We start from the raw sequence: 27682 nt of genomic DNA on the forward strand, positions 1-27682 counted from the left end.
TCCTCTTCTCTCCTCTGATGATGAATTTAAAATGACAATGATAATAAAGAATCCAGCCTTGAGCAATGAAGAGATCTGACTTCCCCTGTCCTCGCTGCCTGTGAGCGGTCCCATCACCTGGACAAGATAAACGGTGTGGCGCAGCAGCCAGCCTGCGAACCGATAGCCCGGTGCTTCCTGTTGCCTGAATGCCAGCGGCTCTGCTCCTCTCCCTGTGGCCGCCCTGGGCTCACGGCGGGGTCCTGGACATTGGGGTCCACAGAAACCCCTGTGTGATGGTCAGAGACGGGCTGCCCAGCCAGCAGCCAGGCTGCCCCTGACACCACGGGGCCCGAGCTCAGCCAGCGCTCACACAGCCGCAGCCTCCGGAGAGAGGGCACCGTAAGCTCAGCCCTCACTGCGGGCACGGCCATAACCGCAGGCGGCTGTTCCCACGGCCCCACAGCCCATCACACGCTGTGCCCTCCGAACACGGCTGAGCCGCGATGTCATGGCCCTGTCCCTCTGAGGAGGTGCCACTGCGGGCGAGGCCGGCTCGGAGGGCGGGTCCTCCCCCTCAGCCCGGACCCAGATCCGATCCATTCGGAGCACGTTTCACAGAAGGGCCTCAGCACCAGCGAGGACCAGGAAAACGGAGGACTGCTCCGGTGCTGAAGGAATGAACACATGCGCCCAGCTTGAAGGAAAGGGAAAGGAGAGGAAAACAATGACAGGAAAGTGAAAAACTGAGATGACCTAACAGCAGTGCATTTCTGAGTCGGCAAAGGTCCTCTTCCTCCTCCGACACAGAGAGAGAAGCAGGTGATGCCTGAGGGACGGGGAAGAGGAGGCGGGGCTGGAGAAGAGAGGCCTGAAGTCACACTAGTTCACCCCGACTCGGAGGGGATGCTGACGTGGGTGAGAGGCAGCATGCGGTGCAGCCTGGCTGAGACCGGGTGACCCCCTACCCCTGCCCCAGGCTCCTCTGTGCCTTCCGGCTGCTCAGCCCTCTGGTTCCATCCTGTGGTCCTCACCGGGGCTCCCTCCTCCTGCAGACCAGTCTCCCACCTGCTTCTTTTGGCCAGTTCCTCGCTGCACCCTCTCCCAGGCCAGCCAGGCACCGGGCACCCTTGGGACACTGCCCCGGGCCTGGCCATGCTCTGTCGGACCGGCTCCTCCCTGAAGCCTGAAGGGCCTGCACTTCCTTCCCTTCCCTGCAAATACCGCCAGGCACAGCAGCTGACTCAGTAAGACATGTTGGCCAAGTGAGCCCAAGAATTACATTAGAACCCTGGCTGGCTTGGCTCAATGGGTAGCGTTGGCCTGTGGAATGAAGGGTCCCAAGTTCAATTCCAGTCAAGGGCACATACCAGGGTTGCAGGCTCGATCCCTAGTAGGGGGTGTTCAGGAGGCAGCCTATCACTGATGTTTCTCTCTCTCCCTCTCCCTTCCTCTCTGAAACCACATACAAAAGAAGAGGAGGAAGAAGAGGAGGAAGAGGAGGAGGAAGAAGAAGAGGAGAAGGAGGAAAAGAAGAAAGAGGAGGCGGAGGAGGAAAAGAGGAGGGAAAGAGGAGGAGGAAGAGGAGGAAGAGGAAGATGAGGAGGAGGAGGAAGAGGAGGAAGAGGAGGAAGATGAGGAAGAGGAGGAAGAGGAAGAATCACAGTGAGAAACGTGCTGTCAAGTCAAAGACAGCCTCTCTAGACAGGGCTCCCACCCACCAGCCACCGCCTGCAGCCCTGGTCACGCAACAGGGAACAGAAGCTGCGGTTCCCAAGACACATTCTGCTGTGTTTAATTTTGAGAGGTTACCTGAGGTCATCAGCAAGGCTGGTCGTCGGTCTGGTTTTACTCTGGCTGCTCAGCCTAACAGCCCATAAACCATTTCACCAAATGCTTCACCAAGTCCTCTGGAAACAGGCCGCACAGGGAGAGCCGCCTGGACACTACATCGCCTCAGCCCAGGAACAGGCCCTGAGGCCCCACGCCTCGGTCACGCACACCCCTGGCGGGGCCAGCGGAGCCGAGGGCCACGGCAGAGACACCGGCAGGCACTTCCCGGCAGCGTGCGGTGTTGAGCAAGTGGACGCATTCTCTGATGAGGAAGCGGCTCACGTCCGATGCAGCCACCCCCACGCACAAGGCCCAAAACGGGGGTTTCCCAGCTCCGGGATGCCCGGGCTCCGCCATGGTGCCGCTCGAGGCTTCACTGCCACTGTGGCTGTGGCTACGGCTACGGCTACGGCTGTGGCTGCAGATGGAACCCTGAGACTCAGCCAGGTCTGTGCTGGCTGCTGCCGCAGGGCCATCTGTGGCCCCTGCCTGTGGCCCCTGCCTATGACCCCTGCCTGCGGCCCCTGCCTATGGTCCCTGTCTGCGGCCCCTGCCTATGGTCCCTGTCTGCGGCCCCTGCCTATGGTCCCTGCCTGCGGCCCCTGCCCCTGCCTGCGGCCCCTGCCTATGACCCCTGCCTGCGGCCCCTGCCTGTGTCCGGGGTCCTCCCGGGCGGGGCTGGTCCCGGAGACACAGACAAGAGCGCAGGTTCTCAGGGCCTCGCCTCTGAGGCCCCGGAACGGCTCATCCGCTTCTCCCTGCCCCCGGTCTCTGTCCAGCCTGGACCCTGCAGGGAAGCCCCTGCCTGTGGACTGCAGAGCCTTCCAGGGAGGGCGAGGCCAGCGGCCACCGCGGACGCCCGCCCACCACATTCCGTGAACGCGCGTCCCTCTGTTTGCTGTTTTTCTGGGGAGGGGGTTGGGGAAGGGTTTGGTGTTTTGGTTTTGATTTACTGTTAATTTCTATTCGCTTGTCTTTTTGTTTTTTTCTGTTTTTACATTTTATTTTGTTGCCCTGCACATTGTTTTAGATCCACAGAGCCAGCTTTCTTCCCCTCACCCCCACCCCCCGCTAAAATCAAACGGCCTGGAATACGGAATGAAAATTACAGTATCAGAAAACATGGCCGAAAAAGCACATTTCACGCCTGGGCCCCTCTGGACCCCGCGTGGCTGTGTAACCGGATCCTCGTAAACCTGAACACAGTGACACACATTTAACTGCACAGAAGACTCTGTCTGCCTTCCTGCGGGGCCGTCTGCCTCCGTACATTTGTCAGGACTCTGACATCCAGCTTCCTTTAGGTTTCAGCTCTCACTCCCAGAGCCCAGGGCCAGGGGAACTCAGCGCTCCGGAGAGCCAGGCCAGGGTCCCGGTCAGGAGCACTCCGCTGGGTGTCCTCAGAGGCTGGGTGTCCGCCTGGCGTCCAGGGTGTCAACGGAGGCGCTGCTGGCAGGGCCGTGCTGGCTGTGACTGCAGAGAGCGCTGGCTCCCGGGACAGAGGCCCGGGGTGGGGAGGCCCTGCCTGGTGGTGATGTCCCGAGGAGGAAAGGAGAAGGGGCGCTGTTCCCCCCGAGGAAGTTCTTTCTCAGGAGGTAGCGTCCCTGTCAGAGGAACAGCCAGCCATGTGTGTGTGTGTGTGTGCGTTTGTGTGTGCGTGTGTGTGCGTTTGTGTGTGCGTGTGTGCGCGCGCATGTGTGTGTGTCTGTGTGCGTGTGTCTGTGTGTGTCTGTGTGTGTGTGTCTGTGTCTATGTGTGTGTGTGTATGTGTGTCTCTGTGTGTGTGTGCGTCTGTGTGTGTCTGTGTGTGTGCGTCTGTGTGTGTGTCTGTGTGTGTCTGTGTGTGTGTCTGTGTGTCTGTGTGTGTGTGTCTGTGTGTGTGTGTGTTTCTGTGTGTGTCTGTGTGTCTGTGTGTGTGTGTGTTTCTGTGTGTGTCTGTGTGTGTGTCTCTGTTTGTGTCTGTGTGTGTGTGTGTCTGTGTGTATGTGTGTTTGTGTGTGTGTGTGTGTGTGTCTGTGTGTGTGTGTCTCTGTGTGTGTGTGTCTGTGTGTGTGTGTGTGTGTGTGCTAGATGTTCACCTCCAGAGCCGCCTCCTGAGCCTCATGAGGCACCAGGGGTCTCAGAGCCATTTGTCTTAGTGATTACTCCACAGGCACACCCCCAGAGACACGGGGCTCTGGAACAATAATGCCAAATCAAAGACAGTCCCAACCATGGCAGCCCGCCAGCCTCGGGCCCACACACAACAAAAGCCTATGACGTTTAGAAAAACCAAAAGTGAAACAGCCTTAAAAGTTTCCTTCAAAATCATAGTAAGCTGTTGGGAGCCAGCAGAGTTGTGGCAAGCAACTCAGTCTTAAAGAAATAGAATTAAGTTCCTTCTAGCAGAAGTTATGTGGTGCCCTGAGGGCTTGGCCAGAAGATAAGATAACCTGCAGCTTAGCATCTTCCTGCTTAGCATCTTCCTGCCACTTCCCCTTCCTGATCCTCCCCCCTAGATAGCTCAGCCTTGGAATGTTGCACCTTGGAATGTCACACCGCCCCTGGCAGTTAGCCAATCCTGTGTTGCCAGGTACCAAAGACCCCCCTGCATAGGCAACCCTGCCCCCCTTTGTTTCTGCTGTATAAATACAGCCATTTCAGAGAATAAAAATCGGAGCTTGATCAGAACCTTGTCTTGCTCCCATTCTTTCGCGTTCCTTGTTAGCCTCATTCTCTTAGGTGGTTCCTGCGGGCCCCCGTTGTTGTCCCGCAGGCCGGGACAAAAGTAAGCTTTTTAAAAAGTTTTTAAAAAGTCAAATGTGTCTGCATCTCTTACCTATCGGGTCTAGTAATAATTAATGTCGTTTTTAAACATTCGTTTAAAATCTTGCTTGGCGTTGACTTGTATTGACATAACCTTCAAACACGTGGTATCTACAGAACGTGTGAAGTGCAATTAACAAGTTTTGCTTGAAAAAGTTTGTGTTTGGTTTGGTTTTTGTTGCAAAACTAGGGCTAAGAAGATGGCGGATGAAGAGCATATTCGGCACTGCATGCTTTACGAGTTCCAATTAGGAAGAAAAGCAAGTGAGGCTGCAAAAAACATCTGTAGTGCTCTTGGTCAAGATGCAGTTAGCGCCACAAAATGCCAGCGTTGGTTTGAGAAATTTCGCGAGGGAAATTTTTCGTTAGATGACAAGAGTGGTCGAGGCCGTGTGTCCAATTTTGATCAAGAAGCTCTTCAAGCTCTTTTGGTGCAAAATCCTCAAAATACCCAACAAGAGCTTGCGACAACTTTAAATTGTTCACAAAAAACAATTTCCAATCAATTGCGTGCACTTGGCAAAGTCCAAAAGTTTGGAAAATGGGTTCCTCATGAGTTGACTGACAACAACCGTAATCAAAGAGTCACAATTTGCAGTTCGCTCCTCTCTCGTCAAAACCGTTTGCCGTTTTTAGAGCAAATTGTTACCGGAGATGAAAAATGGGTGCTGTATGTTAATTTGAAAAGGTGGCCTCAATGGTTGGACAAAAATGAGGCTCCGCAGCCCACGCCAAAACCTGACTTGCATGCGAAAAAAGTGATGTTGTGTGTTTGGTGGAATTTTAAAGGAATTCTTCATTATGAACTTTTACCATCTAACCAAACCATTACAAGTGCAGTGTATAGTGCCCAATTGGAAAGGTTAGCCCAAGCTTTAAGAGAAAAAGAACCCGCGCTGATTAATCGGAAGGGCGTAATTCTTCACCACGATAACGCACGACCGCATACTGCAAGAATCACTGCTGAAAAACTGCTCCAGTTGGAATGGGAAGTTCTCCCTCAACCTGGATATTCTCCTGATATTGCCCCTTCCGATTACCATTTGTTTCGTTCTTTGCAAAACTTTCTTCTTGGAAAAAAATTTAATAATGAAGAATGCCTCAAAAATGCATTGACCAAATTTTTTGCATCAAAATCACAAGAATTTTACAACAGAGGGATTAAAATGCTTCCTGAGCGTTGGGCACAAGTAGTAGAAAACAACGGCAACTATATTGTTGATTAAATTTTGTTGTATTGTTTAAATAAATTCAATTTAAAAAAAGTATTAGAAAACGACATTAATTATTACTAGACCTAATAGTTATAAAAGCAGGAGCAGCTAGACAGGCCCCCAGCACTCACCACACAGGCACCCCACCACCCAGCCCTCACCCACACAGACACCCCACCACCCAGCCCTTACCCACACAGACACCCCACCACCCAGCCCTCACCCACACAGACACCCCCAGCCCCCAGCCCTCACCCACACAGGCACCCCACCACCCAGCCCTCACCCACACAGACACCCCACCACCCAGCCCTCACCCACACAGACACCCCCAGCCCCCAGCCCTCACCCACACAGGTACCCCCAGCCCCCAGACCTCACCCACACAGACACCCCCAACCCCCAGCACTGATACCCCCAAATTAGCTGAATTTGAAATACCCGGCTTTCTGAGGTATTTTCCCGGCAGCCCCTCTGCGGTCCAGCCCTCCGCCTCCGTCCCCCAGAGGCAGGGACAGACCCACAGGCCCAGGTGCTGGGCATCTCCAGGTTTGGCAAGAGGCACCAGGCCCCTTTGCCTGCAGATCGGCATCTTTAAAAGATATGTTGACAACAGTACATATGAAAAATGAGTGAAGATGCTAAAACTAATCACCCCCTGTAAAGAGCCTTGTGAAAGGCCTGTTTTGCACACGTGCGTTTAAGCCGCTGTATTGTTTAAGGAGCCGTTTTATCCGGGGGAAGTGGCCTAGTTACTCACATTCCTAAAAGACAAGCATGGCATTGGGAGTGGGGTAACGGGGGCTGTTTTAACCGGCAGAGGAGCGCCCCTCACCTGTCACAAAACCAGGAGGTGGTCCGCACGGCCCCTGAGGGCATTCACGGCCCCCGAGGACGTTCACAGCCTCCAGCCCCCGAGGGTGTCCACAGTCTCCAATGGCTTGCATGGCCCCTGAGGGCGTTCACCATGGCCCCTGAGGACATTCACCATGGCCCCCTGAGGGCGTTCACAGCCCCCGAGGGCATTCACCATGGCCCCCGAGGGCGTTCACAGCCCCCGAGGGCGTTCACGGCCCCTGAGGGCATTCACCATGGCCCCCGAGGACATTCACGGCCCCCGAGGGCATTCACCATGGCCCCCAAGGACATTCATGGCCCCCGAGGGCATTCACGGCCCCCGAGGGTGTTCACGGCCTCCGAGGGCATTCAAGGCCCCAGGGCCAGGCCTTGGTGGAGGTGGGCCTGTCCTCATGCTGGAGAGGGTGTGGTGAGGACCTGTTTTCTCTAAAGTGTTTCCTTCACAGCGAAGGTCAGATGTAAAGCCAGAGGCCTGAATCCCCAGCGCTCTCAGAGGCCTGTACGTGCCTCTGAAACCTGGAAAAGCATTGGTGTCCACACGGACCACGAGCCCTCCAGAGGCCGGACTGAGGAACCGCGAGAAAGAGGCTGCAGGGAACCACGGGGGGCCCCATCACGAGGAGCCCTAGGAGACAGCCCCCCGTTGTCTGGAAAAGCCGCCGGGGGCAGAGGTATGCAGGCAGAGAGCCAGCACCTGGGAGGAGACCCTGACCGGCCACACGCTGTCCCTGCCCTCCACCTCCCCAGCAGCCTGCACTGTCTCCTCTCCGCGTCTCTCTGCCAACGTGCTCGCTCCTCTGCACCGCGGCCGCCTGCGGACACTCCCCGCAGACACTGACCCATCTTCATCTGCTCACAATGCGAACGCCTGTCCACTCGGAAGTGGCTTCTGCACGTGTGTCACAGGTCCAAGGCGGACCCTTTGGGGGTATTCCTTTGTGTCCCTCTCATTGTTTTGTCTTTAAAGAACATACAAATGCCCATCATAAATGCAAACACATGGTTTCAGACCCGTGGCCCTGGTTTTCCCGAGTTCAGCTCCACGCCCTCTAAGTCGGCGTGGCTCCCGTGGCCAAGGGCCAGCTGGGGGCCTTACCCGAGTGTGCGTGCGGATGTGCATCTTCAGCCCGTCGTTCTTGCTGAAGCCCTTCTCGCAGTACGGGCACTGGTAGGGGCGCTCGCCTGCGGACGAAGGAGAGAAGGCTCTGCGTCAGAACACGCAGATGCAGAGCAAGCAGTGCTGTCTTCCTCCTCCTCCCACGCTCTGATCGGGCCCCACCGCGCCCCGTGTCCACTGGGTCCCAACCACCGTGGTGGGCAGCGGGCCGGGCTTCCCTCGGTGGGCAGGGACCCAGCCCCGGGCCCTGGCCGGCCTCAGAGACCAGCGGCAATCCCAGCGCAGGCCTGATGCACGGCTCTTTTACCGCATGAGCCCACCCGAAACCTCCTGATTTTAATAATTGGTGGAAAAGATTTTAGGAATCATTTTTTTAATCCTCACCTGAGGATAAAGAAGAAGAAGGAGAAGAAGGAGGAGGAGGAGGAGGAGGAGGAGGAGGAGGAGGAGGAGGAGGAGGAGGAGGAGGAGGAGAAGGAGGAGGAGAAGGAGGAGGAGAAGGAGGGGAAGAAGGAGGGGAAGAAGGAGGGGAAGAAGGAGGGGAAGGAGGAGGGGAAGGGAAGGGGAAGGGGAAGGGGAAGGGGAAGAGGAAGGGGAAGAAGAAGAGGAAGAAGAGGAAGAAGAAGAAGAAAGAGAGATAGAGAGAGAGAGAGAGAGAGAGAGAGAGAGAAGCATCGATGTGAGAGAGAAACATCTATCAGTTGCCTCCCATACTGTGCCTGGGACGACATGACGCTCAGCCACCCCAGCCGGACTCTCAGAGTCCGTTCCTTAAGGAGCGATGCTAACCAGAGAGCACTGTGCCCACTGAGAGGGTCTTTAATTATCCCACCGACACTTCCTCTGCTTCTAAAGAAAAGATTTCATGTCCTATCCCAGTTAGAGGGTGAGCATCCTAGAAGCCAGTGCGAACACCTCCCCGCAGGATGGCAGGCAGACGCAGGCACGGCTGAACCCTTTTGGCGAACCACAGTGTCCAAACACTGACTAACATGGGAATTAGTTAATCTAAACATTCGCTCGGAAAATGGAGCTAAAAGCTCGTTGAAGCAGAAACAATAACAGCCGCCAACGCCTGTGGGTCCCACACCCGCTGCGCTGCTGAGCCCGGGGCTCAGCACCCACAACCTTGGGATCTGGGTTCCGATCCCCGTATCCCTGGTTCCCAAATGGAGAACGTGAGGCACAGGGAGGAGGGGCACTGCCTCAGCGGACAGCTGCTGTGTGCTGGAATCAGAATTTGACCCCTATCTTCGCCTCCCCACTGACGAATAGCATGGCAGCTATTCTGGGTAACCGAGGTGGGACTTTCTAAAGTGACTGGCGGAGACTCTGCTTCTTGACATGACAGTTGACATGAACCAGATATTTCTGTCCAGAGAGAGGCACTGAGTCCTCAAAGCTCCTGGCAGGGAGGCGGGGGGGGGGGGGGGGGGGGAGGGTTGCGTATTATGTCTCAAGCAGGCCCGCCATCGCAGGAGACGAGTAATCGCCTTCCACACTCAGCGGAATGCGGCCCTGGCAAACACCGCACACACAGCTCACCCAGGGGCAGCTACCAGCAGTCGGAGTTAATGGGCACAGCCACACACGACACTGACGTGTGTATGACAGCAAAATAGTTTCTGTCATGGCTAAGAAAAATAGGCATGTTGGAGAGTGGGAATTTTTGCCCATTCCAGAGAGGCAGTGGACTGTGCCCCAGATGGAGTTGTCAGTGCTGATGCTAGGCCAGGCCTTGAGATATGGTCTCATGGCCCTTTCCCAGCACGTAGGCCTTCTTTCACAGAACACTGTCAGCTTTCTGAAGAACAGGATGACCCTGTGAAGAACATGGTCGTCAATGGCATGACTTTGACTTTGCTTGGGGAAAACGGTTTTGTCTTGGGTTGCTTGCTCCGCAAAAACAGGATGTGGTTAATGTGCTTAAAAGTGGTTCTGCACAAAGGGTCAGGGCTGCTCTCTGAACTCCCTGAGTGGAGAATGGCAGAGCAGTTGCCCAGCCGGCTAATAAAGGCTCCCTAAATTTTAATTTGGTCTGGACTCCAGTGGTCATTCACAGGCATTCGCTCAACAATAGGCGAGTTCTTTGTACCTGCCTCTTTCTTTATATTATGCTCTGACACCCAATAATATTAACATCCTCTTGTGTTTTCTTCAAACACATCCAGGAACAAAGAGAAGCATGATGCCAGCTGTACAGGGTTGAATTTAGGTTGATTTTAAAAGATGCCACAAAGTGGAGGCTCCATGAAACGACCTCCTTCATTTATTAAATGGGTATCTTTCTTTGTCAGGGCCTTGGAATGGGGTTACAAGTGCATTCGTAAAACCACTGTCTCTTCCATTTTACTAGTGCAATGAGAACGGTGTGGAAAAGTTAAAGAACACACACTATGATTTCGGATATGGATGGAGACAGGTGTGGACAGCCTCTGAGGGGGGCGGGGGAAGAACCTGGCTAAGCTCTCCAGGAAAGGCACAGGATTGAAGGAATGCCGTTCTGGTGCCAGTGTAAGATGATCTGAGCAAACTCTGTGTGAGTCTCCACCTTTGAATTATTTTATCATGCTGGGCTAGTGCCAAATTCTCACTGTTGGCACGCCTGAGGTGGAAGGAGCTTACAAATATTCCAGATGTGAAAGGGAGAGGAAAGGTGGGAAATGTTCAGGAAAGGGCTCCAGTAAATGGGGCGGTGCCCTCAACAGGGGCTATCCAGATGCCACCTGGAACCCCTTACAGAGTCTAGCCTGGTCCCCAAGCCAGTCCTGGTGAGTCTTTAACAAAGAAAATGCATTATGGCCCTAACTGGTTTGGCTCAGTGAATAGAGCATCGGCCTGCGGATTGAGGGGTCCCAGGTTCAAGTCTAGTCAAGGGCATGTACCTTGGTTGCAGGCACATTCCCAGTAGGGGGTGTGCAGGAGGCAGCTGGTCCATGTTTGCCTCTCATCGATATTTCTAACTTTCCATCCCTCTCTCTTCCTCTCTGTAAAAAAATCCATTATATATATATATATAAAATGCAAAATGCATTTTAAATGCATTATGACAACAATCATGGCTAAAGGCAATAGGGGGAAACTCGATTCTAGTTTAATGTATGCTACTAAAATAATTTATTAATGCCCCATTATTTTATGCAATGCAGTGTTACTAAAGACATGATAAGAACTTTGTTCTCACCAAGGAGCAACACACTAATAATAAAACAGCACCTGAAGCTTGTGGAGGGAGTGAAGGTTAGCAAGTGTGCTCACGATACAAGGACCCTAAAGCCTCTGAATACTGACTATCCATCGACGGCTACAAAACCACCTCACTGTCCGACATCTGGACACAAATCCTTCCCAAAGATCGTTGTTTAGATAACATAAAATCAATAAAGAAAAACCTTGGAAGTCCTGGTATTCTTAAATGAGACATGTTGATATTCTTAAATTAGGCCATGGGTTTAAGAAATGAACTTGACCACTCGGTCAGATGGCTCAGAAGATCAAATTTTATATCATGTCAGTAAACACACTGAATGCAACAGACTGAGCAGCAATGGCCATGAGCAACTTGGAAGATTAAAAGGTATACACAATAGCTGGGCCGGCGTGGCTAAGTGAACCAGGAGGTCACAGTTCGTGCCCCGGGGACAATTTGTGTATTAGGCTATTAATATACAGGATTATTTATTGCCTAGTGTTCTTAAACCTGTGAACAAATATTCTAAAAATGAATGAATTCCTTTAGCAAAAACATTAGAGAAAACAGAGAAAACAGTGGCTGGAATCCAAGTAGAATCAAATTATACTGAGCCGTTATTTCTAAGTGGATCCCACGTACTTACTGAAACGTTAAGTGTTTGCTGGGACAGTGATTTATGACTCGGTGCGAGCAGTGGCGTGCAGCCGGCCTGGAGCAGAAGGCCCACAGCCGGAGACTATAACACGCAGACCGGAGAGCCACAGGCAGGTAATTAACCTTCTGGCCCAGGGCTGTAGAACCCAAAGGCAGTTCCTGGAATTCCTCTCATAATTTATGAACGACTGGTGGAATCCCCGCCACAGCCCACAGATTCCTTGCGGAATCACCCCCATTCCAGCTGCCTGAGAAGCTGTGGGCCGTCTGGAGGCAGAGCCGCTCACTGTTCCTGATGCCCTCAGAATGGGATCCACCGCCGGCATGCCAGCCTGGGAGCTGGTGAGGAATGACAGCTGCCTGCTGGGCACAGACACATGCTCTCTATGAACCAGCATTGCATGACCCAGTCTCATGGACCACTGGTTTTATGGTGGGAAAGCGTCTCCAGTGTGGAGCTGAGTGTTCAGTTAGACTGTAAGTCACACGCCACACGCCCTACGTGTCCAAGGGCAGATGAGTGCCCTCAACTGGCTGAAGACCAAGGTGATGTCCTCACACACTGTGGGAGGCACGTGTGTAACCCCCAGTACGTCAGGCATGTGTGTAACTCCCGGTATGTCAGGCATGTGTGTAACCCGTGGTATTAAAGGAGCAGCAGGAGGCTAGGAGGCATTGATAGAGAACAAGGGATAAAATACCAGCCACGGGACACTGGAAACCAGAATTATCATCTTCCTTCCTTCAGTTCTGGATGAGCCACACACGAGTTCTGAAATGAGCAAATCACTAGACTCAGATGGCATGAGTTGATGGGCATGAATTCAACTAAGAGACTTGAACTATAATAGAAACTTTCTGAAATTCCTTTCTATTATAAAAGTCAATGGTTTATTATATTTTCCCCTGGCTGGTGTGGCTCAGTGGGTTGGTCATCATTCTGTACACCAAAGGGTCACCAGGTCAACCCCCAGGGAGGACACTCACCCGGGCTGCGGGCTCGATCCCCGGTGGGTGGGGGGAAGAGGGATGCAGAGGCGCCGTTGATGCTGCGCTCTCGCATCAATGTTTTGCTCTCTCTCTCTCCCTCTTCCTTCCTCTGCCTTTAAAAATCAGTAAAAGTATTTTTTTTATGAAAGAATACTATAGTTTAATGATGTATAAAAGCAAACGCCTTGGGCACATTTGCTGTGCATGTCCTTATTCAAATCACCTAATTATGAAGAATGAGCGGACTTTAGAAGGTAGATACAAAGTTTATGAAAAACAACATTTTCAACGTTCATGGAAAAGCCAAAGTTTTGTCAGATTTCGCCCCAGCAGTAAGTACCCAATGATGGGACTGGGATGGAGGGACAGAGAAGACAGGTGAGACGAGGGCACAGCTGATACACTGGTTGGTGAGCTGAGGCGGTAAAGGATAAAGTCAATCAGAATGTGAGGAGCCAGAGGCATTTTTAAAAGGTTTCCTTTAAACGGAGAAAGAAACACTGAGATTCCCCCCAGAGGAACAGACAGGTAGTAACTCGATAGCTGAGCCATCACCATCTTAGAGAATGACCGTCGGTCTGAGCAAACAACGGAACAGCGGCCCTGAGAAAGGGACCATAAAGCAGACACAGGGCACCAGCCAACGGAAGGAGGAGCCCGATGCTGCAGCCACAGGTCCCTTCCACAAACCTGTGCTGAGGTTACAAAAGAGAATCCGCTTCCCAAAACCCCGACATACGGCCTGAACACTATAAAAACCAAATGAGGCCGATTCTTCCCACAACAGGAGGAGACGGAGGAAAGACCGTGGCCGCAGAGACACCTCGGCACGGGGCTGAGTGTTCAACGTGCATCACCTCGCCGAAGGGTCCTCCGTGGGGAACCCCTTCCTTGGCGAATGAAAGCACCCATCCAACCGGGAAAGGTTGGGGGAGGGAGGCTGAGGGCGCTCAGTGGTGGCCGGGGGAGAGATGGGGAGTGAATGCCTGGCACAGAGGGCTTCAGGGCAGCGAAACTACTCAGCACAACACTCCAATTGTGGGCACGTGGCATTGTCATTCGCCCGAGCCTACAGGATGTCCAGCAGCAGGAGGGCGCTCTGAGGCAGATAGCGGGCTCAGGGGCGGTGTGTGTGTGTGGGGGGTATAATGTGTCAGCACGGGTTCAGGGACTAACTCTGGATGGGGATGTGGATGGTGGGGGCTGTGTCCGGGGAGGAGGTACTAGCAGACGAGCCAATCTCTGTATTTTACTGTGAACCCAAACTTGCTCTAAAATACAAAACTCTTTTTCTGTAAAAAAAATAAAAGCCACCTGGTGAAACTACATTTAGCCGCCGTGTTCTCTGTGTTATTGCCACCATAAAGGTGGCTCAGGAGGAAATGAGCAGGGGAATGTGGAAATAAAAATTTTAGCACACCTTTCATTTGGCTCTAAAGCATAAAGCTTTCAAATTACTGAAATAACGGTAAGACCTTTAGAATTTCATTCCTCATCTTTTATACTGGAGAACTTACAGCATTTTATAATTCATGTGTTATTTTTTTAAATAAATATTTACTCATTTCAGAGAGAAAGGAAGAGGGAGAAAGAGGTAGAAACATCAATGATGAGAATCACTGATTGGCTGCCTCCTGTATGTTCTCTACCCCAACCAGGCATCGAACCGTGACTTCCTGGTTCATAGGTTGACACTCAACCACTGAGCCCCCCCCAGCCATGCTTCTTGTGACAATTAGAACAGCTGTGTAGAAGAAAAAGAAGAGACCACAGCTGGATTCCATTTCCTTGACTAGGTAGGTCATTACCTTGTTCCCTGGGCTGGCTGGGCCTTTGCTGTCTGAGCCTCGGGTTCAGGGACAGGAAGTGAGTGTGGCCTTGAGGACCTGCCACCCGCTGAGAAAGGCCCCCGGGTCCTGTCGAGGCCCTGCCTCCCTCCATCCACCTGAGTGGAACCTTCCCGCCCGCACGGCCGGCCTCTTCAGCCTGAGTGCCCAGGTGAGCAGAGGAAGAGCACCATGTGACTCCTGTGAAGGGCAGCGAGGGCCTCCTGGTCGCTATTGCCTGAGACCCCCCAGCAGGGGGCAGAACCGCTACCCAGTGCTCGCTGCCCAGCTGCTCGCTGCCCGCTGCTCCTGGCGGTGCCAGGGCCACAGGCCAACCTCGCCACGCGGAATGGACGCGCCTCTACTGCTCTATGGATAGAGTGGGGAGAGGGCGCCCCTGGGACCCAGGACACACAGGGACCCACGCGGGAGGCCCAGCGAGAGGGTGCAGCCTCCACGGGCTGACCCGGCGGCTCCTCCCCGGAGCAGTGTGTCCTCCACACACAGTGGCCACGGCCACGGCCGTTCTGATGTGGTATCCGGTGAACGTCTGTTTTTCGATATAGAAGCCGTGAACCCGTCATTTGAAGAGGAAGGATGGGAGGAAAGAAGGACAGAGAGGAGGGAGGGAGGCGGGAGCTGTGCTCACCACCTGCAGGAGCAGAGGAATCGAGGGAGACTCAGGACGGAGGAACCCTGGGTCCGCTGCCCCGTGCTGGACGGCAGACTGCCTAAGCGGCCGGGGACGGCGGGGACACGGGAAGACCCGCAGGCTCAGCGAGCCCGCACTCCCCGCGGCCTGGGCGTCCTGTCAGGGCCCCACGCGGGGAGAGACCCTCATGCCGTGGCACCGACGGGCGTGGATGTGGCGGAGGGGCAGCGTCAGGGGGCGGTGTGGGGTCCCACAGGGCAGGGCCTTTGGGGACGTCGCTGCCGGAGGCTGACGGGAGGGAGGCTGAGAGGAGGCCCTGGCCCCACAGAGAGGAACTCTGCCCGCCAACAGCGAACAGCGGGCACAGTGAGCTGGTCACCACACCGACCGGCGAGCGGTTACGTCCACACTGGATACTCAACTCCGTCTGAGGAAGGCCACTCATTCAAACACGTTGTAGACGTTTAAGGAGAGAAAGCTCTCCATCTGGAGGGGTCTGTGGTGTCAGGACGCCCTCCCCCCGTCCCCGGACCCCCTGCCCGGGGCCTCAGGGCCAGGCTGCTCACCCGTGTGGCTGCGGATGTGCACGCGGAGCGTCCCGCTGCTGGCGAACTTCTGGCCGCAGTACGGGCAGGTCTTCTCCTTCTCCCCCGTGTGTGTCTGCACGGGGCAGGGGGTCCAGAGAGGTGAGTTAATCAGGGAGACGGCAGCGATGACCCAGTGCAAACCCTTTCTGCCTGGACGTGATTTACTGTCACATGAGACTTTCACCATGGTCACCGGCCTCCCCGCTGGCTCCAAACCCCCTCCGATCGGCGCGTCTGCAGGGATTTGAAAACAACCCTGCGGGTGGGTGACCGTCCAGCCCAGGCAGTCCCACTGGCCCGGCGGGCGTACGGGCCGGGCAGGGCCAGAAATCCCAGGCCGGACGGAGCCCCCAGGCCGGGATGGGATGGGGCCCCCAGGCCGGGCAGGGACTGAGCCCCCAGGCCGGGCCTGGGCCCCCAGGCCGGGACGGAGCCCCCAGGCCGGGACGGGACAGAGTCCCCAGGACAGGACTGAGCCCCCAGGCCGGGACGGACCCCCAGGCCGGGACGGGACGGAGGCCCCCAGGCCGGGACGGGATGGAGCCCCCAGGCTGGGACTGGATGGAGCCCCCAGGCCGGGACGGGATGGAGCCCCCAGGCCCGGGACGGGGCCCCAGGCCGGGACGGGACGGAGCCCCCAGGCCAGGACTGGACAGAGTCCCCAGGACGGGACTGAGCCCCTAGGACGGGACGGAGCCCCAGGCCGGGACAGGACGGAGGCCCCCAGGCTGGGACGGAGCCCCCAGGCCGGACGGCGGCCCCCCCAGGCTCACCTTGCGGTGGCTGCGCAGCACGGAGGGTGTGACGAAGGCCTTGGCACACAGCTCGCAGCGGTACTTCTTGTGCCGCTCGTGCACCACCTGCACGTGCACGTTCAGCGTGTCCTTCCGCTTGAAGGTCGCGTCGCAGTGGTGGCACTTGAAGGTCCTCTCGCCTTGAAAACGGGGTCACAGGAGAGGAACGTGAGGTGCCACGCGGGTCCTGCCGGCAGCCTCACACGGCGGCTGGGCTTGACCCCCATGGGCGGCCTTACAGCCCTTACTACGCACCCCAGCCATAGAGGGGAGCGGCCACAGTGAGCCAGGCTCCATGTTTGCAGAGTCACTGCGTGGCAGGGAAGCCCTTTAGCTTCTAGTGCTCTCAGCCTCCGCACCTGGGAAATGTGGAGCTAAATTCATTTCCTGAGCTCCCACCTGTTATGGCCAGATTTCGTGATCCCCAAAGACCACCAGGGAGCCGAGTCCGATGCAAAAGCACAGAGCCTTTATTCGAGCTAGCCCGAGCTCAGTCCCACATATACCGGTGCAGCGGCGAGGTGGGGAGAGAGCGAGCTTCCACAGGACAAAGGTTTTACAGGGGTCTGGGTCAGGGGAGGATCGGACCCGAGTTGGCTGACCCCAGTTGCAGGTCAGGGTTTTATTCCAGGGTTTTACAGCTGGGACTTATAGCAGTTCTTACGGCACAAAGACAGGAAATAACTAACACATTCCTGGTTCTGAGCTATGCCCTGTTTCCCCGAAAATAAGACAGTGTCTTATATTAATTTTTTCTCCCAAAGTTGCACTAGGTCTTATTTTCGGAGGATGTCTTATTTTCGGGGAAACAAGAGTATGCCCTGCCACCTCCTGACTGGTCAAGGGTGGCGCACAAGGCCAGCATCAAGATAAGCACTAAGTGCACATGGGGCTGGCTCTTCAACAAAGGGAGGTTCTGCTGATAGCCTTGCTCTGCCCTTTCACCACCAACTGGTTTTAAAAGTCAGTTTCCAGGGGAGAGGAGATGGGTTGGAGACCCCTCATTTCGCCCCTCAATCCCACAGCTACCCGCATGCCCTTAGGGTGGGGGTACAGGCAAGCCTGCTCCCTGGCACCAGCGGGGGGTGAGGCCTGCGGGAGGCAGAGTGGGAGAGCCGCTTTCCCCCCGTGCCGGGACGGGGCCCCGGTCCCCGGCCGCCTCCGCAGGGCCTCTGGGACCCGGTCTCAGGTATGTGGACGGACGGGAGCCCCAGTGTCCTCGGTGGGTGTGAAGCTGCTGGAGGGGGATTCTGCTCAGGCTCTCAGACACTTTGGGGGCATAGGGGAGCCTAGAGGGGCGACTCCCGGCTTCTGCCCTAGCACCCTGGGCGCCTTTCTTCATCCATAGCTTCGGCTGCAGGGGAAGCCACTGAGGGCTTTTTAAAGCTCACGGAAGGCCGCCTCTCAGCTCCTTCTGGCAGCGTGCCGGGCTCCCCGTGCCCATTTCCAACTCTCTAAGCCAGCGGTTCTCAACCCTCCTGATGCTGCGACTCTTTAATACTTTCCTCATGTGGCGGTGACCCCAACCATAAGATTATTTCCGTTGCCACTGTTAATGAATCGTAATGTAAATGTCTGTGTTTTCCGACAGTCTTAGGCTCTACAGCAGCAGTTCTCAACCTGTGAGCTCACAACCCACAGGTTGAGAACCACTAGCAGGGTCGCTCAAGACCAAATATATATATTTTTTAAATAAAACTTCAGCCTCAGTCCCAGCCTCCTGGTGCCTCCCTCACAGCCAGAGTCCACTCAGGCCGGCAAGGCCCTCGCACACCTCACAGCACATGTGAGGACAAAGAGGAGGGGGAGAGGGAAGAGGAGGGGAGAGGGAAGAGGAGGGAGAGGGGGACGAGGAGGGGGAGAGGGAAGAGGAGGGGGAGGGGGATGAGGAGGGGGAGAGGGAAGAGGAGGGGTGAGGGAAGAGGAGGGGGAGAGGGAAGGGGGAGATGCAGCTGGCTCCCTCTGTATTTCCTATCAGCGTGCCGGCCGCTGAGTTTCTCGGAGGCCTGGGGAAATGCGGTGTTTGAGACAAAGCCACGTGGGTGCCACGCAGGCGTCACGGGCCTGGGAGGATTCTGGGAACTCTGTCTGCAGTTGCTTTGTGCATCTATGTGGTGGGTGATGCTGTAGGGACCTAGTGTGTCTCTAAGTATCGCTTTAGATTTATCTGAACATTTTTTTGTGTGTGTAACAGAGAACCAGGAGAGCAGAATGAAGGATGAGTTAACATGAGGTGACAAATGTTAATTATGCCAGATCTCAATCAGGAACTGAAAGAAATTAAAAACCAAATCCTCCAAGATCGCCCCTGCCCAAGCATTTTCATCAAACTGTCAAGAGAATCAAAACGGGAGGTCCTGAGCAAAACCTCTCCACGCAGCACCTCTCCTCGCATGTTAACCCCAGATTTCTTGGCCTTAAAGCGTATCAGAGTTTTTAAATCCTGGTGTGAGATTTTACTTGATTTTACCAGATTTCTTTGTCTTAAATTTATCCAATCCCTCCCCCTCCACCCACTTCATAAAACCAAGGAGCTGGCTGGTAGCCTGCCTTTTGGCTTCCAGGATACTAGGAAATGGCGGTAACTTCCAAATCAATGATGGCACACTCTCCTCCTATCTTGAGTGGAGGTCAGAGTTCTCAGCCCCCACCTCCACACGGTGAAGCTATCCAGGTTTCACATTTCCTGAGGTGTGGGACAGGGTCTAGTGTTTTCTCTGTTTGTACAGCTTCCAGCTTTCATCCTCCTTACATCACTTGTTTCCTCGCTCAATCCCAGAGCCGATCTTTCTAACCACACGTCCTGATGCAGCTTCCTAACCCCCTGATCAACATGTCAATCAAGGTTATATCAAACACACAGGCACGGCCCAGCCTCGGTCACCTCAGTCCTCTGCCTCAAATGGACCAGAACCAACAGGAGGAAGTCAAAAATATCCGATTCCTTCTCCTGAGAATTCCTTGCTGGCCGGCGTGGCTCAGTGGTTAAGGGACGACCTGTGAACCAGGAGGTCACAGTTCAGTTCCGGTCATGGCACACGCCTGGGTTGTGGCCTCATTCCCCCGTGTGTGGGGCATGCAGGAGGCAGCCGGCCCATGGTTCTCTCTGATCACTGATGCTTCTATCTCTCCCTTCTTCTCTGAAATAAAAAAAAAAAAAAAAAAAAAAAAATCTAAAATAAATAAAACTTCATCCATCCAAAGAAAAATTTCCTGAGTATGAGCCACAGTTGCAAGTCCTCAGGGTATGAGCGAGGCTCCCTGGTTAAACCCTTGTTCTAAAACCGCTCCTCTCAGAACAGGGACCCTGTTCTGCCAACAACAGGGAGACGGGATGGACACGCCTACTGTCCGTGTGCTGTTCACGGGACACACAGCTGCATCAGGAGAACGGGGAGTCTGCTGAGAACTTCCAGCGCAGCGAGGGCCCGAGGGCACGCGGTCACAGCCCATGCGTTCTATCATTCTCATCGTCACGCTCAGTTTTCATAAAAGCTTTCATATCTTTATCACTCTGATCTTTTCGATACATCTACGGACCAGAGAACATTTCTTCCACGATATGATCTTATCTGTGCCGTCCGCTGTCAGGAATGAGCAATGGCTCTGCTTCCCTCGGAAATATGAGAGTGTAATCTGCAGGAGGAATTTCACCCATGGAGGATGTTCCACGGAGTAAACAACTTCAATTAAAAGCAAGGAGAGTGACTGGGACTCGTCACGCCATTCCTCCTATTCTGGGTGCAGGGGGGCCAGAGCCTCTGGGTCCCTAACACCCGACAGCGCACCGGCTTTGCCCCTCGGCTGCCTCACCCCTCTCCGGGACAGAGGTGGCCTCAGCCACGTGGCTGTGTGCCGTGGTGCTCCCACACGCTCTCACGTGACGCCGGGCGGACTTCCTCAGATGGTGTGTCTAACACACAGAGGGAAGGGCACCCATGCCAGGAATGGAGTCGTGGGAGCAGCGTGCTGAGCGGGAAGAGCGGACGCAGAGTGGACGCAGGGCGGGCTGCTCCCCGCACCGCGAGCCCCGTCCGTGCTGCCTTCCCTGTGCCCCGATCCTCTCAGTTCCTCCATCCAGAGGTCACGTGGGATGTGAACTCTGACCTTCCCCAAGTGCAAAGGCCTGTGAGCTCCTGAAAACACCACCCCTCCTTCCCCTCTGCCATTTCCTTAGCCCTTCCGTGTGTGTTTCCCTGGGAGGGCCGGCCTGGCGAGACTGGCGTGGATGTGAACCCCTCCACCGCTCCTCCCATCAAACTCTAGAACATTCCGGTGCCACGAGTGTAAATCGTTACATTTAAGAGGGACCGAAATGTCTGTTTTAGAACAAATTCCAAAGCGACCTCGCAGGACATGGATATGTTTTCTATACAAACTAGACAATGGTGTGAGCGATAGAAAATACACTGTCTCATGAAACGGTTGATCTTACCATGGGAAAACAACAAGGACAAGGGGAGAGGAGAGGCAGACTGCTGTTCCGTGTGCACAGCAGACAGCTCCTTGGGTTGTGCTCCTGGGCCCGCCCGGCTGGAGGTGGGGGTGGGGGAGGGGGTAAGACAAGTGCAAGGTCACCCCGGCCGGGGCCCTGCCGCTTGGCGGACTTACTGTTGTGGATGAGCAGGTGCCTGTGCAGGGAGAACGGGGTCCGGAACAGGGCCTTGCATTCCTCGCACTGGAACGGCCGCTCCTCGGAGTGGGTCTGCGGAGGAGAAACCGAGTCAGGAGGACGCAGAGCCCGCACATCCTCGTGGGAAATGAGGCTCGGGGTCCAGGTGAGAAAGAGGGGAGACGGGAACGCAGCCAAGACCTGCTTCTCCTGGTGACCTCCGTCCACCCACATCACTCACACCAACACGCTGTGTGCGCGGGACACACAGTGTCCTTTCACATCCTCACACCGGTTAGATGTTTCACACGTGTTCATACGTGGTCCAGGAAACGGTGCCCATGACCACAAACACCCCTCAGTGTGCAGCAGGGGCTTCTCGGGCACGGAGAGTGACTGGGACTAGTCACACCATTTCAACAGAGGAGTCATTTCTCGAGGCTGAAGCTCCTGGATCACCCAGGGCTTCAACTGCAGGCCCAGCACCTCATCAGAAGCAACTGGGCGACCGTCTCCACCATCTCCCTCCTCTCCCCCGTCAATGACCACCTCCGGGACCGGTCAGTCCTGGGGATGCTTCCCCGTTAAACCAGGAAGCCACTCGTTACCATTAACGCTCGGCAGATGCATTCAATGTTCATTCTGTATCACATGCGAACCACTTCCCATGAATTAGTTCCCTTCGTTCCAGCAGCAATTCAAGGAAGAACACTTTTTCTGTCCCCACATACAGATGAGAAGACCAATGTTCCAGCAGTCTCAGTGATTTGCTAAATGCCAAATGGCACGGATGCGATACGCATCGTTACACATGGCAAACAAAACATACCGGTAGACACTCGCAAACCGCCTGCCAGAACTGAAACTCAGAGCCCAAACCCCCGCCTCCCATCCTACACCAGTATGCGTCCATTGGGCACAAGCCAGTGGCTAAAACCCCGTCCCACCAGGGGGGGCCAGGTACCACCAGCACTCACAAGCCGCACTGCGCTCTTATTACGGTAGGTAAATCACGTAACCAGTGGGTTATTTTTATGGTGCACGTGCTATAAAGACGAAGGGTATGCTTTAGAGTAGGGGTGTCGAACTCAATCAGAGAAGGGGCCAAAATCTAAAATCCAGCCTAAATCGCGGGCCGAATGGTTTACTGAACAGTCATAAACTGACAATGTCATAAACTGACAGCGGAGTGCAGTGATGACAGCGCGGTGCGGGCCACATTGCAAGGCCTGGCGGGCTGGATTTGGCCCGCGGGCCTTGTGTTTGACACATGTGCTTTAGAGGAAGATCACCATTCACAGCATGGTGACCGCACATCTCCTCAGTCTACTGGACATTATACTCTACGGGAGGCCTGACCACGAGATCCGTGCACAGGTGAGGTCCCTGGGCCTGGCCGTGACCAGGACCGTCTTCCCCGCTGCCCGCAGCCTGCCCGATGCCACACACCCGGGTTCCCCATTCGCCACCGGGTGATTGGAGCCTGATGTGGGGGGAAGGGACTACGAGGTGGTGAGTGAGCCTCAGAGTGACTAGTCCACTGGTCATTCTGCCTTTAGGGTCAATTTGCATATTACCCTTTTATTATATAGGATTATTATATAGGATAAACATAGTGTTGCTGAGAAAGGTATGACCGTGCCTGTTTTCGGTTGTGAAAAATATGGAGAAAGGATGGGAAGAACAAATACTTCATTAAACAGGATAAACTACAGATATTCACATGTGCTATGTAAGTTTAAAATAGCCTGGCTGGTGTGCTCAGTGGTTAGTGTGTCAGCCCACACACAGAAGGGTCATGGGTTTGATTCCCAGTCAAAAATCACGGTAAAAGCCTCAGCCTGTTTGGCCGAGTGAATAGAGCGTTGGCCTGTGGACCGAAGGCAGCGCAGGGTTCATTCTGGTCAAGGGCATGTACCTCAGCTGCAGGCTCCTCCACGGCCCAGGCCCTGCTCGGGGCTCATGCAAGAGGCAACCAACTGACATGCTTCTCTCACATGGATATTTCACTCTGTCTTTCCCTCTTTCTCCCACTCTCCCTAAAAATCAAAGGAAAAATATCCTCAGGTGAGGATTAACAACAAAATACCAATGGAAAAAATAAGTTAGGATTAACCAAACAAAAAACAAATCTAAAATGATAGGTGGAAATAAGAAGTAAATTAACAAAATAGAAAAAAAAGAATAGGTTTATTTTATTACAAAAAATATATGATCATTTAGTAATAGGAAAATATGGCATTTTGAATTCATAGCAAGACTGTAAAATGTTTAGCAAATGGTTTTTAGTCAACTTTATAGACATTCGGGGGGGAAAAAAAAGTTTGATCTATTTCACACCCCTTACAATAAGTTAAATTTCATCTCAATTGATGGGTTTTGTTTTCTTTTTACAATTTGGAATAAAACCTTAAACATACTCCAAGAAAATACAGTGAATTTTAATATAATTTTGGTGCTAACTTCAGCAGCACATACACTAACATTGAAACAATAGGGGTTGGGGGCATGAGTGGGGGTGGGGTTGGGGGATTGGAATGAGGGGTTGAGGACAAATATGTGATACTTTAATCAATGAAGAAATTAATGCCGAAACCGGTTTGGCTCAATGGATAGAGCATCGGCTTGGGGACTGGTCCCGGGTTCAATTCCAGTCAAGGGCATGTACCTTGGTTGCGGGCACATCCCCAGTAGGGGGTGTGCAAGAGGCAGCTGATCAATGGTTCTCTCTCATCGATGTTTCTAACTCTCTATCTCTCTCCCTTCCTCTCTGTACAAAATCAATAAAAATATATATTTAGAAGGATTAGTCTTCTTAAAAAAAAAAAAAAAAGAAATTAATAAAAGAAAGAAAGACAGACGGCCAGGTGTGGGTCAAGCAAGCGGCCCTAAGTGAGGGTCTGAAGCCTGGGTTCAAACAGTGAATCCCTCGGGACTGGTCAGGAGAGAGCAGGTGGCAGAGGTCACAGGTGGGGCTGACCCAGGAGAGGAGCAGCCGGAGCTCCGGCCGGGTCCCGGGAGGGACGGGCGTGCGGAGAGCCTGGAGGCAGGCGGGATTGTAGAGGTGCCCGCACCGCAGGAGAGGGGATGTGGCAGGGACCATGAGCAGCCTGTCCTGTCCCACCCCAGAGGGAGGGGGAGGAGGGGGAGGAAGCCGCTCAGAACAGAGGGCAGAGGACCCTCTGCACGGGCGGAGACGGGGTCCCAGGCCACGGCCCAGCAAGGGCTCGGCCACAGCACCGTCTCCTCCGGCTGCTCCAGACACACGGACACACAGAGCTGCCCGGACACACAGACCGGCTTCAGAGAAAGGACCGGAGATGGGGCAGCGCGAGGGGAGCACGGCCGCTCACCTTCTTGTGGTTCTTGTAGACGTTCCGGTGGGCGAAGCCCTTGCCGCAGCGCCTGCACTTGTAGGGCTTGTCCTCGCTGTGGATGACCCGGTGCGCGCCCACCTGGTCCAGCCGCTTGAAGGTCTTGCTGCAGATCTCACAGCGGTACGGCCGCGTCTCTGCGGGGAGGCGGGTGCAGACGCCTCAGAGCCAGGTCAGCGAAGGAGCACAGCCCCCCCCCCTGCCCCCAGGACCCGCGTGGAAACGGCAATGAGACAGTCGAAGCATCGGGAGGGCCTCCACCTCGCCCGCCGGCGATGGGCCTGTCCCCGGGAGGCAGAGCCGGCCCTCGCACCCACTCTATACACGGGGCGTTCGGAGCAGCTCAGACACAATGATAATCAGAGTCCAAGAAGGAACCCCATGTCCACGTGCAAACCTGCTCATAGGTGTGAGCTCCCCCAGGACCACCTCTGCGCTGGGCGGGGCCTGTCCATGACGGATGTGCAGGAAGAAGGGACAGACCTGCCTCCTGCTGGCGGGGAGCCGGCCCAGGGACACCAGGCCCCGGGGCAGCTGTGGACCCCGTGTTCACCCTCCTCACACTGACATCGAGGGAGAGGAGCTGTCACCTCTCACCAAGTCCCGCGGAGGGCACCGTTCCCACCACTCAGCTCCATGTGACAGAACACCCGTCTCTACCTCCTGACGAGGCAGACACTCAGCAACACTGACAGCCTCACGGTACAGACTTCCCGAACTCCACAGAGCACAGGTCACCCTCAGAGATGGTTTTCTAAACATCCGTGGTGCAGACCTACTCCTGACGCAGACGTGCTCACCCCAAAACTGTGGCTTTAAAAGCGAACCTTCTCGAAATGGACAGAAACACCTCGCTACCGTCTACCGGGACCTCGGTGAGACAGGACAGCACCTCGCGATGCAGGGGCAGCCACCGCTGCCCTGGTCCCCGGGGTCAGGCCTCCAAGGTCCCCGCACAGAAACCAGCTCAGCGACCTGCCGGCAGCTGTGCAGCGTCCGAGCCAGCGTCCCAAGTCACAGATGGAGAACACAGAGACCTCGGCTCCAGCAGACCGAGGAGCAAACTAAAGGGGGGCCTGGGAGATCCTCGGAGCCATTCAGACCAGCCACCCCGGCTCCACAGATAGACTGAGATCCGAGAGGCTAAGTACCTTGCCCAGAACCGCACGGCTGGTGATGGCTGTGCCACAACCACCAGCCAGGCCTTCGGCCGCCCTCTCCGCGCTCCTGAGAGTGATGAGGCCACATCCGTGTGATTCCAATAGAGAGTGAAAAGCATGCCTTTTACCTGAGTGGGTGATCATGTGGCGTTTCAGCTGGTTCGCCGAAATGAATTTCTTCATACACTCCTGACAATTAAATATCTCATGGACCTGCAAAAGGTTAAATTGATGGTTAAATCAACTGTCAAAGCCATACACATTGTATAGAGCTTGAATAAAAGTATAAACATGCAGAAGTTGCTATGGCAATAACCAAACTATCTCTCTATATAAAAACCTAAGTGACCATCGCAACAGGCTGCGTGGGGCAATCAGGCCAACAGGGGGTGGGAGCAGTAAAGGGTGGCCAGACCAGTGTGGGGGCAGTTAGAGGCAATCAGACCGGCAGGGGGTAGGGGCAGTTGAGGGTAACCAGGCTGGAAGGGGGGGCAGTTAGGGGTGATAGGCAGGCAGGCAGGTGAACAGTTAGGAGCCAGTGGTCCCAGATTGTGAGAGGGATGTCCCCAAAGGTTCCTGGATTGGAGAGAACGCAGGCTGGTCTGAGGGGTAACCCCGCCCCCACGTGCACAAATTTTGTGCACAGGGCCTCTAGTATATTATAATTCAACCCTAATCTATTCCTTCTATCCTACGTGTATTAAAATTGCAATAAGCCTAAGTTAATAGTAAACACATCATTAAAAGAAATTAAGATTGCACACTGTTTAACTAGGTAACACTGCTGACCTAGCTAGCGCAAATTAACGCGACCCTTTCTGTAAAAGCATCACACGAGTGTGTTACAACAGCAGAGCCGCTGGGCCTGCCAGAGAGGAAGGTCACGGGAAGTCCTGACCGGGCACGGAGGGCAGTGTGCAGGGAGCATGAGGGCAGGCCGTTGTCTCCCGGTGACTGGCTCCCTTGAGATAAGTGGCCTTAAAAAGAGGGAGCAAGTGGGGACACAAAACCCAGGTCTGCAATCTGGGCCCAGCGAACGGCAGGTCAGAGGCTGGCAGCCACCTCCTCTTTGGTCAGAGCTGATTCCTGGTGAGTTGGCAAAGGCAGTTGTGAAAAGCAGGGAAAGGGGAGAGAAACAAGTAGAAGCGGGAGACATGGTCCCACTAGGCTGACGTGGCTCCCTGGGTGCAGGGCACCTAATCTGATCAGGAGGTGGGTGGGTTCGGAGCTCCAGGTCCCTCAGAATGCCGGGCGGGCTGCACAGAATGCCGGGCGGGCTGCACAGCACGCCCACGGCGAGGGCCACACGGTGCCAAGAGACCCTGCCAGGGACCTCTGAAGGCAGTCCTGCTACCACCGAGGCCCACCCAGAGCAGGGCTACGGCACGCACTGTCTATTCAAGATAGTAAGTGCAGGCTCATATTCCTAAGCGATGTTTCTATGACACATGAATAATGCCCTTTATAATGCCTTCTCAGCCGCACATAAATGAAATCACATTTATTTTCATTTTTAATGCTAAACTTTTACTAGGATATACAGCATAAAAATGATTAATGCATTTATAAAATGGAAACTTAAAAATACTTCAGAATAATCATATTTGTAAACTTGTAACACTCGTGGCTTCTGAATCATGAAACACTTTTAAAGGTTGAATTAAACTGATATTACCCCAAGTATAAAACAGAGCACTTACTGTGCGTGAAAGCAATTTTGTATTAAATAGCTTACTTACAGTGGAAAATTCAGGGTAAAGCTATTTTCAAAACTCCTAAAATGGTCTAATAAAACAACCAGATTTAAAGTGAAAATGATAAGTAATGCTATTTATTTATGCCTAATGCTAAGTAATGTTCATAAATGTCCAATGAAATGGAGGGGAATAACACTAATTTCAAACCCAAACTAAATAATTTTCAAGAAGGATCACAGCCTGGCTGGCATGGCCCAGTGGTTGAGTGTTGACTTAAAAACCAGGAGGTCACAGTTCGATTCCCGGTCAGGTCACATGCCCAGGTTGGGGGCTCCAT

At 54.2% G+C, this 27682-nt stretch overlaps 1 protein-coding gene across 3 annotated transcripts in view; it reads right to left on the reverse strand.

Annotated features, from left to right (window-relative positions):
- Nucleotides 1-27682, reverse strand: part of PRDM5 (PR/SET domain 5) — a 131082-nt gene that overhangs the window by 65384 nt on the left and 38016 nt on the right. For all 3 annotated transcript variants that reach the window (XR_014794979.1, XM_084883432.1, XM_084883433.1), the window contains 6 exons: nt 25777-25861; nt 24468-24625; nt 21114-21207; nt 16482-16642; nt 15688-15781; nt 7786-7871 (listed from right to left, as the gene is read on the reverse strand). Coding sequence is in view for 2 of the 3 variants with exons in the window: in XM_084883432.1 (XP_084739558.1) it covers nt 7786-7871; nt 15688-15781; nt 16482-16642; nt 21114-21207; nt 24468-24625; nt 25777-25861 (678 nt within the window). In the remaining variant the exon portion in view is untranslated. The remainder of the gene's footprint in view (nt 1-7785; nt 7872-15687; nt 15782-16481; nt 16643-21113; nt 21208-24467; nt 24626-25776; nt 25862-27682) is intronic.

The sequence above is a fragment of the Pipistrellus hanaki genome, assembly GCF_964339955.1.
Source record: "Pipistrellus hanaki genome assembly, chromosome: 5".
In the NCBI taxonomy this organism is placed as follows: Eukaryota; Metazoa; Chordata; class Mammalia; order Chiroptera; family Vespertilionidae; genus Pipistrellus; species Pipistrellus hanaki.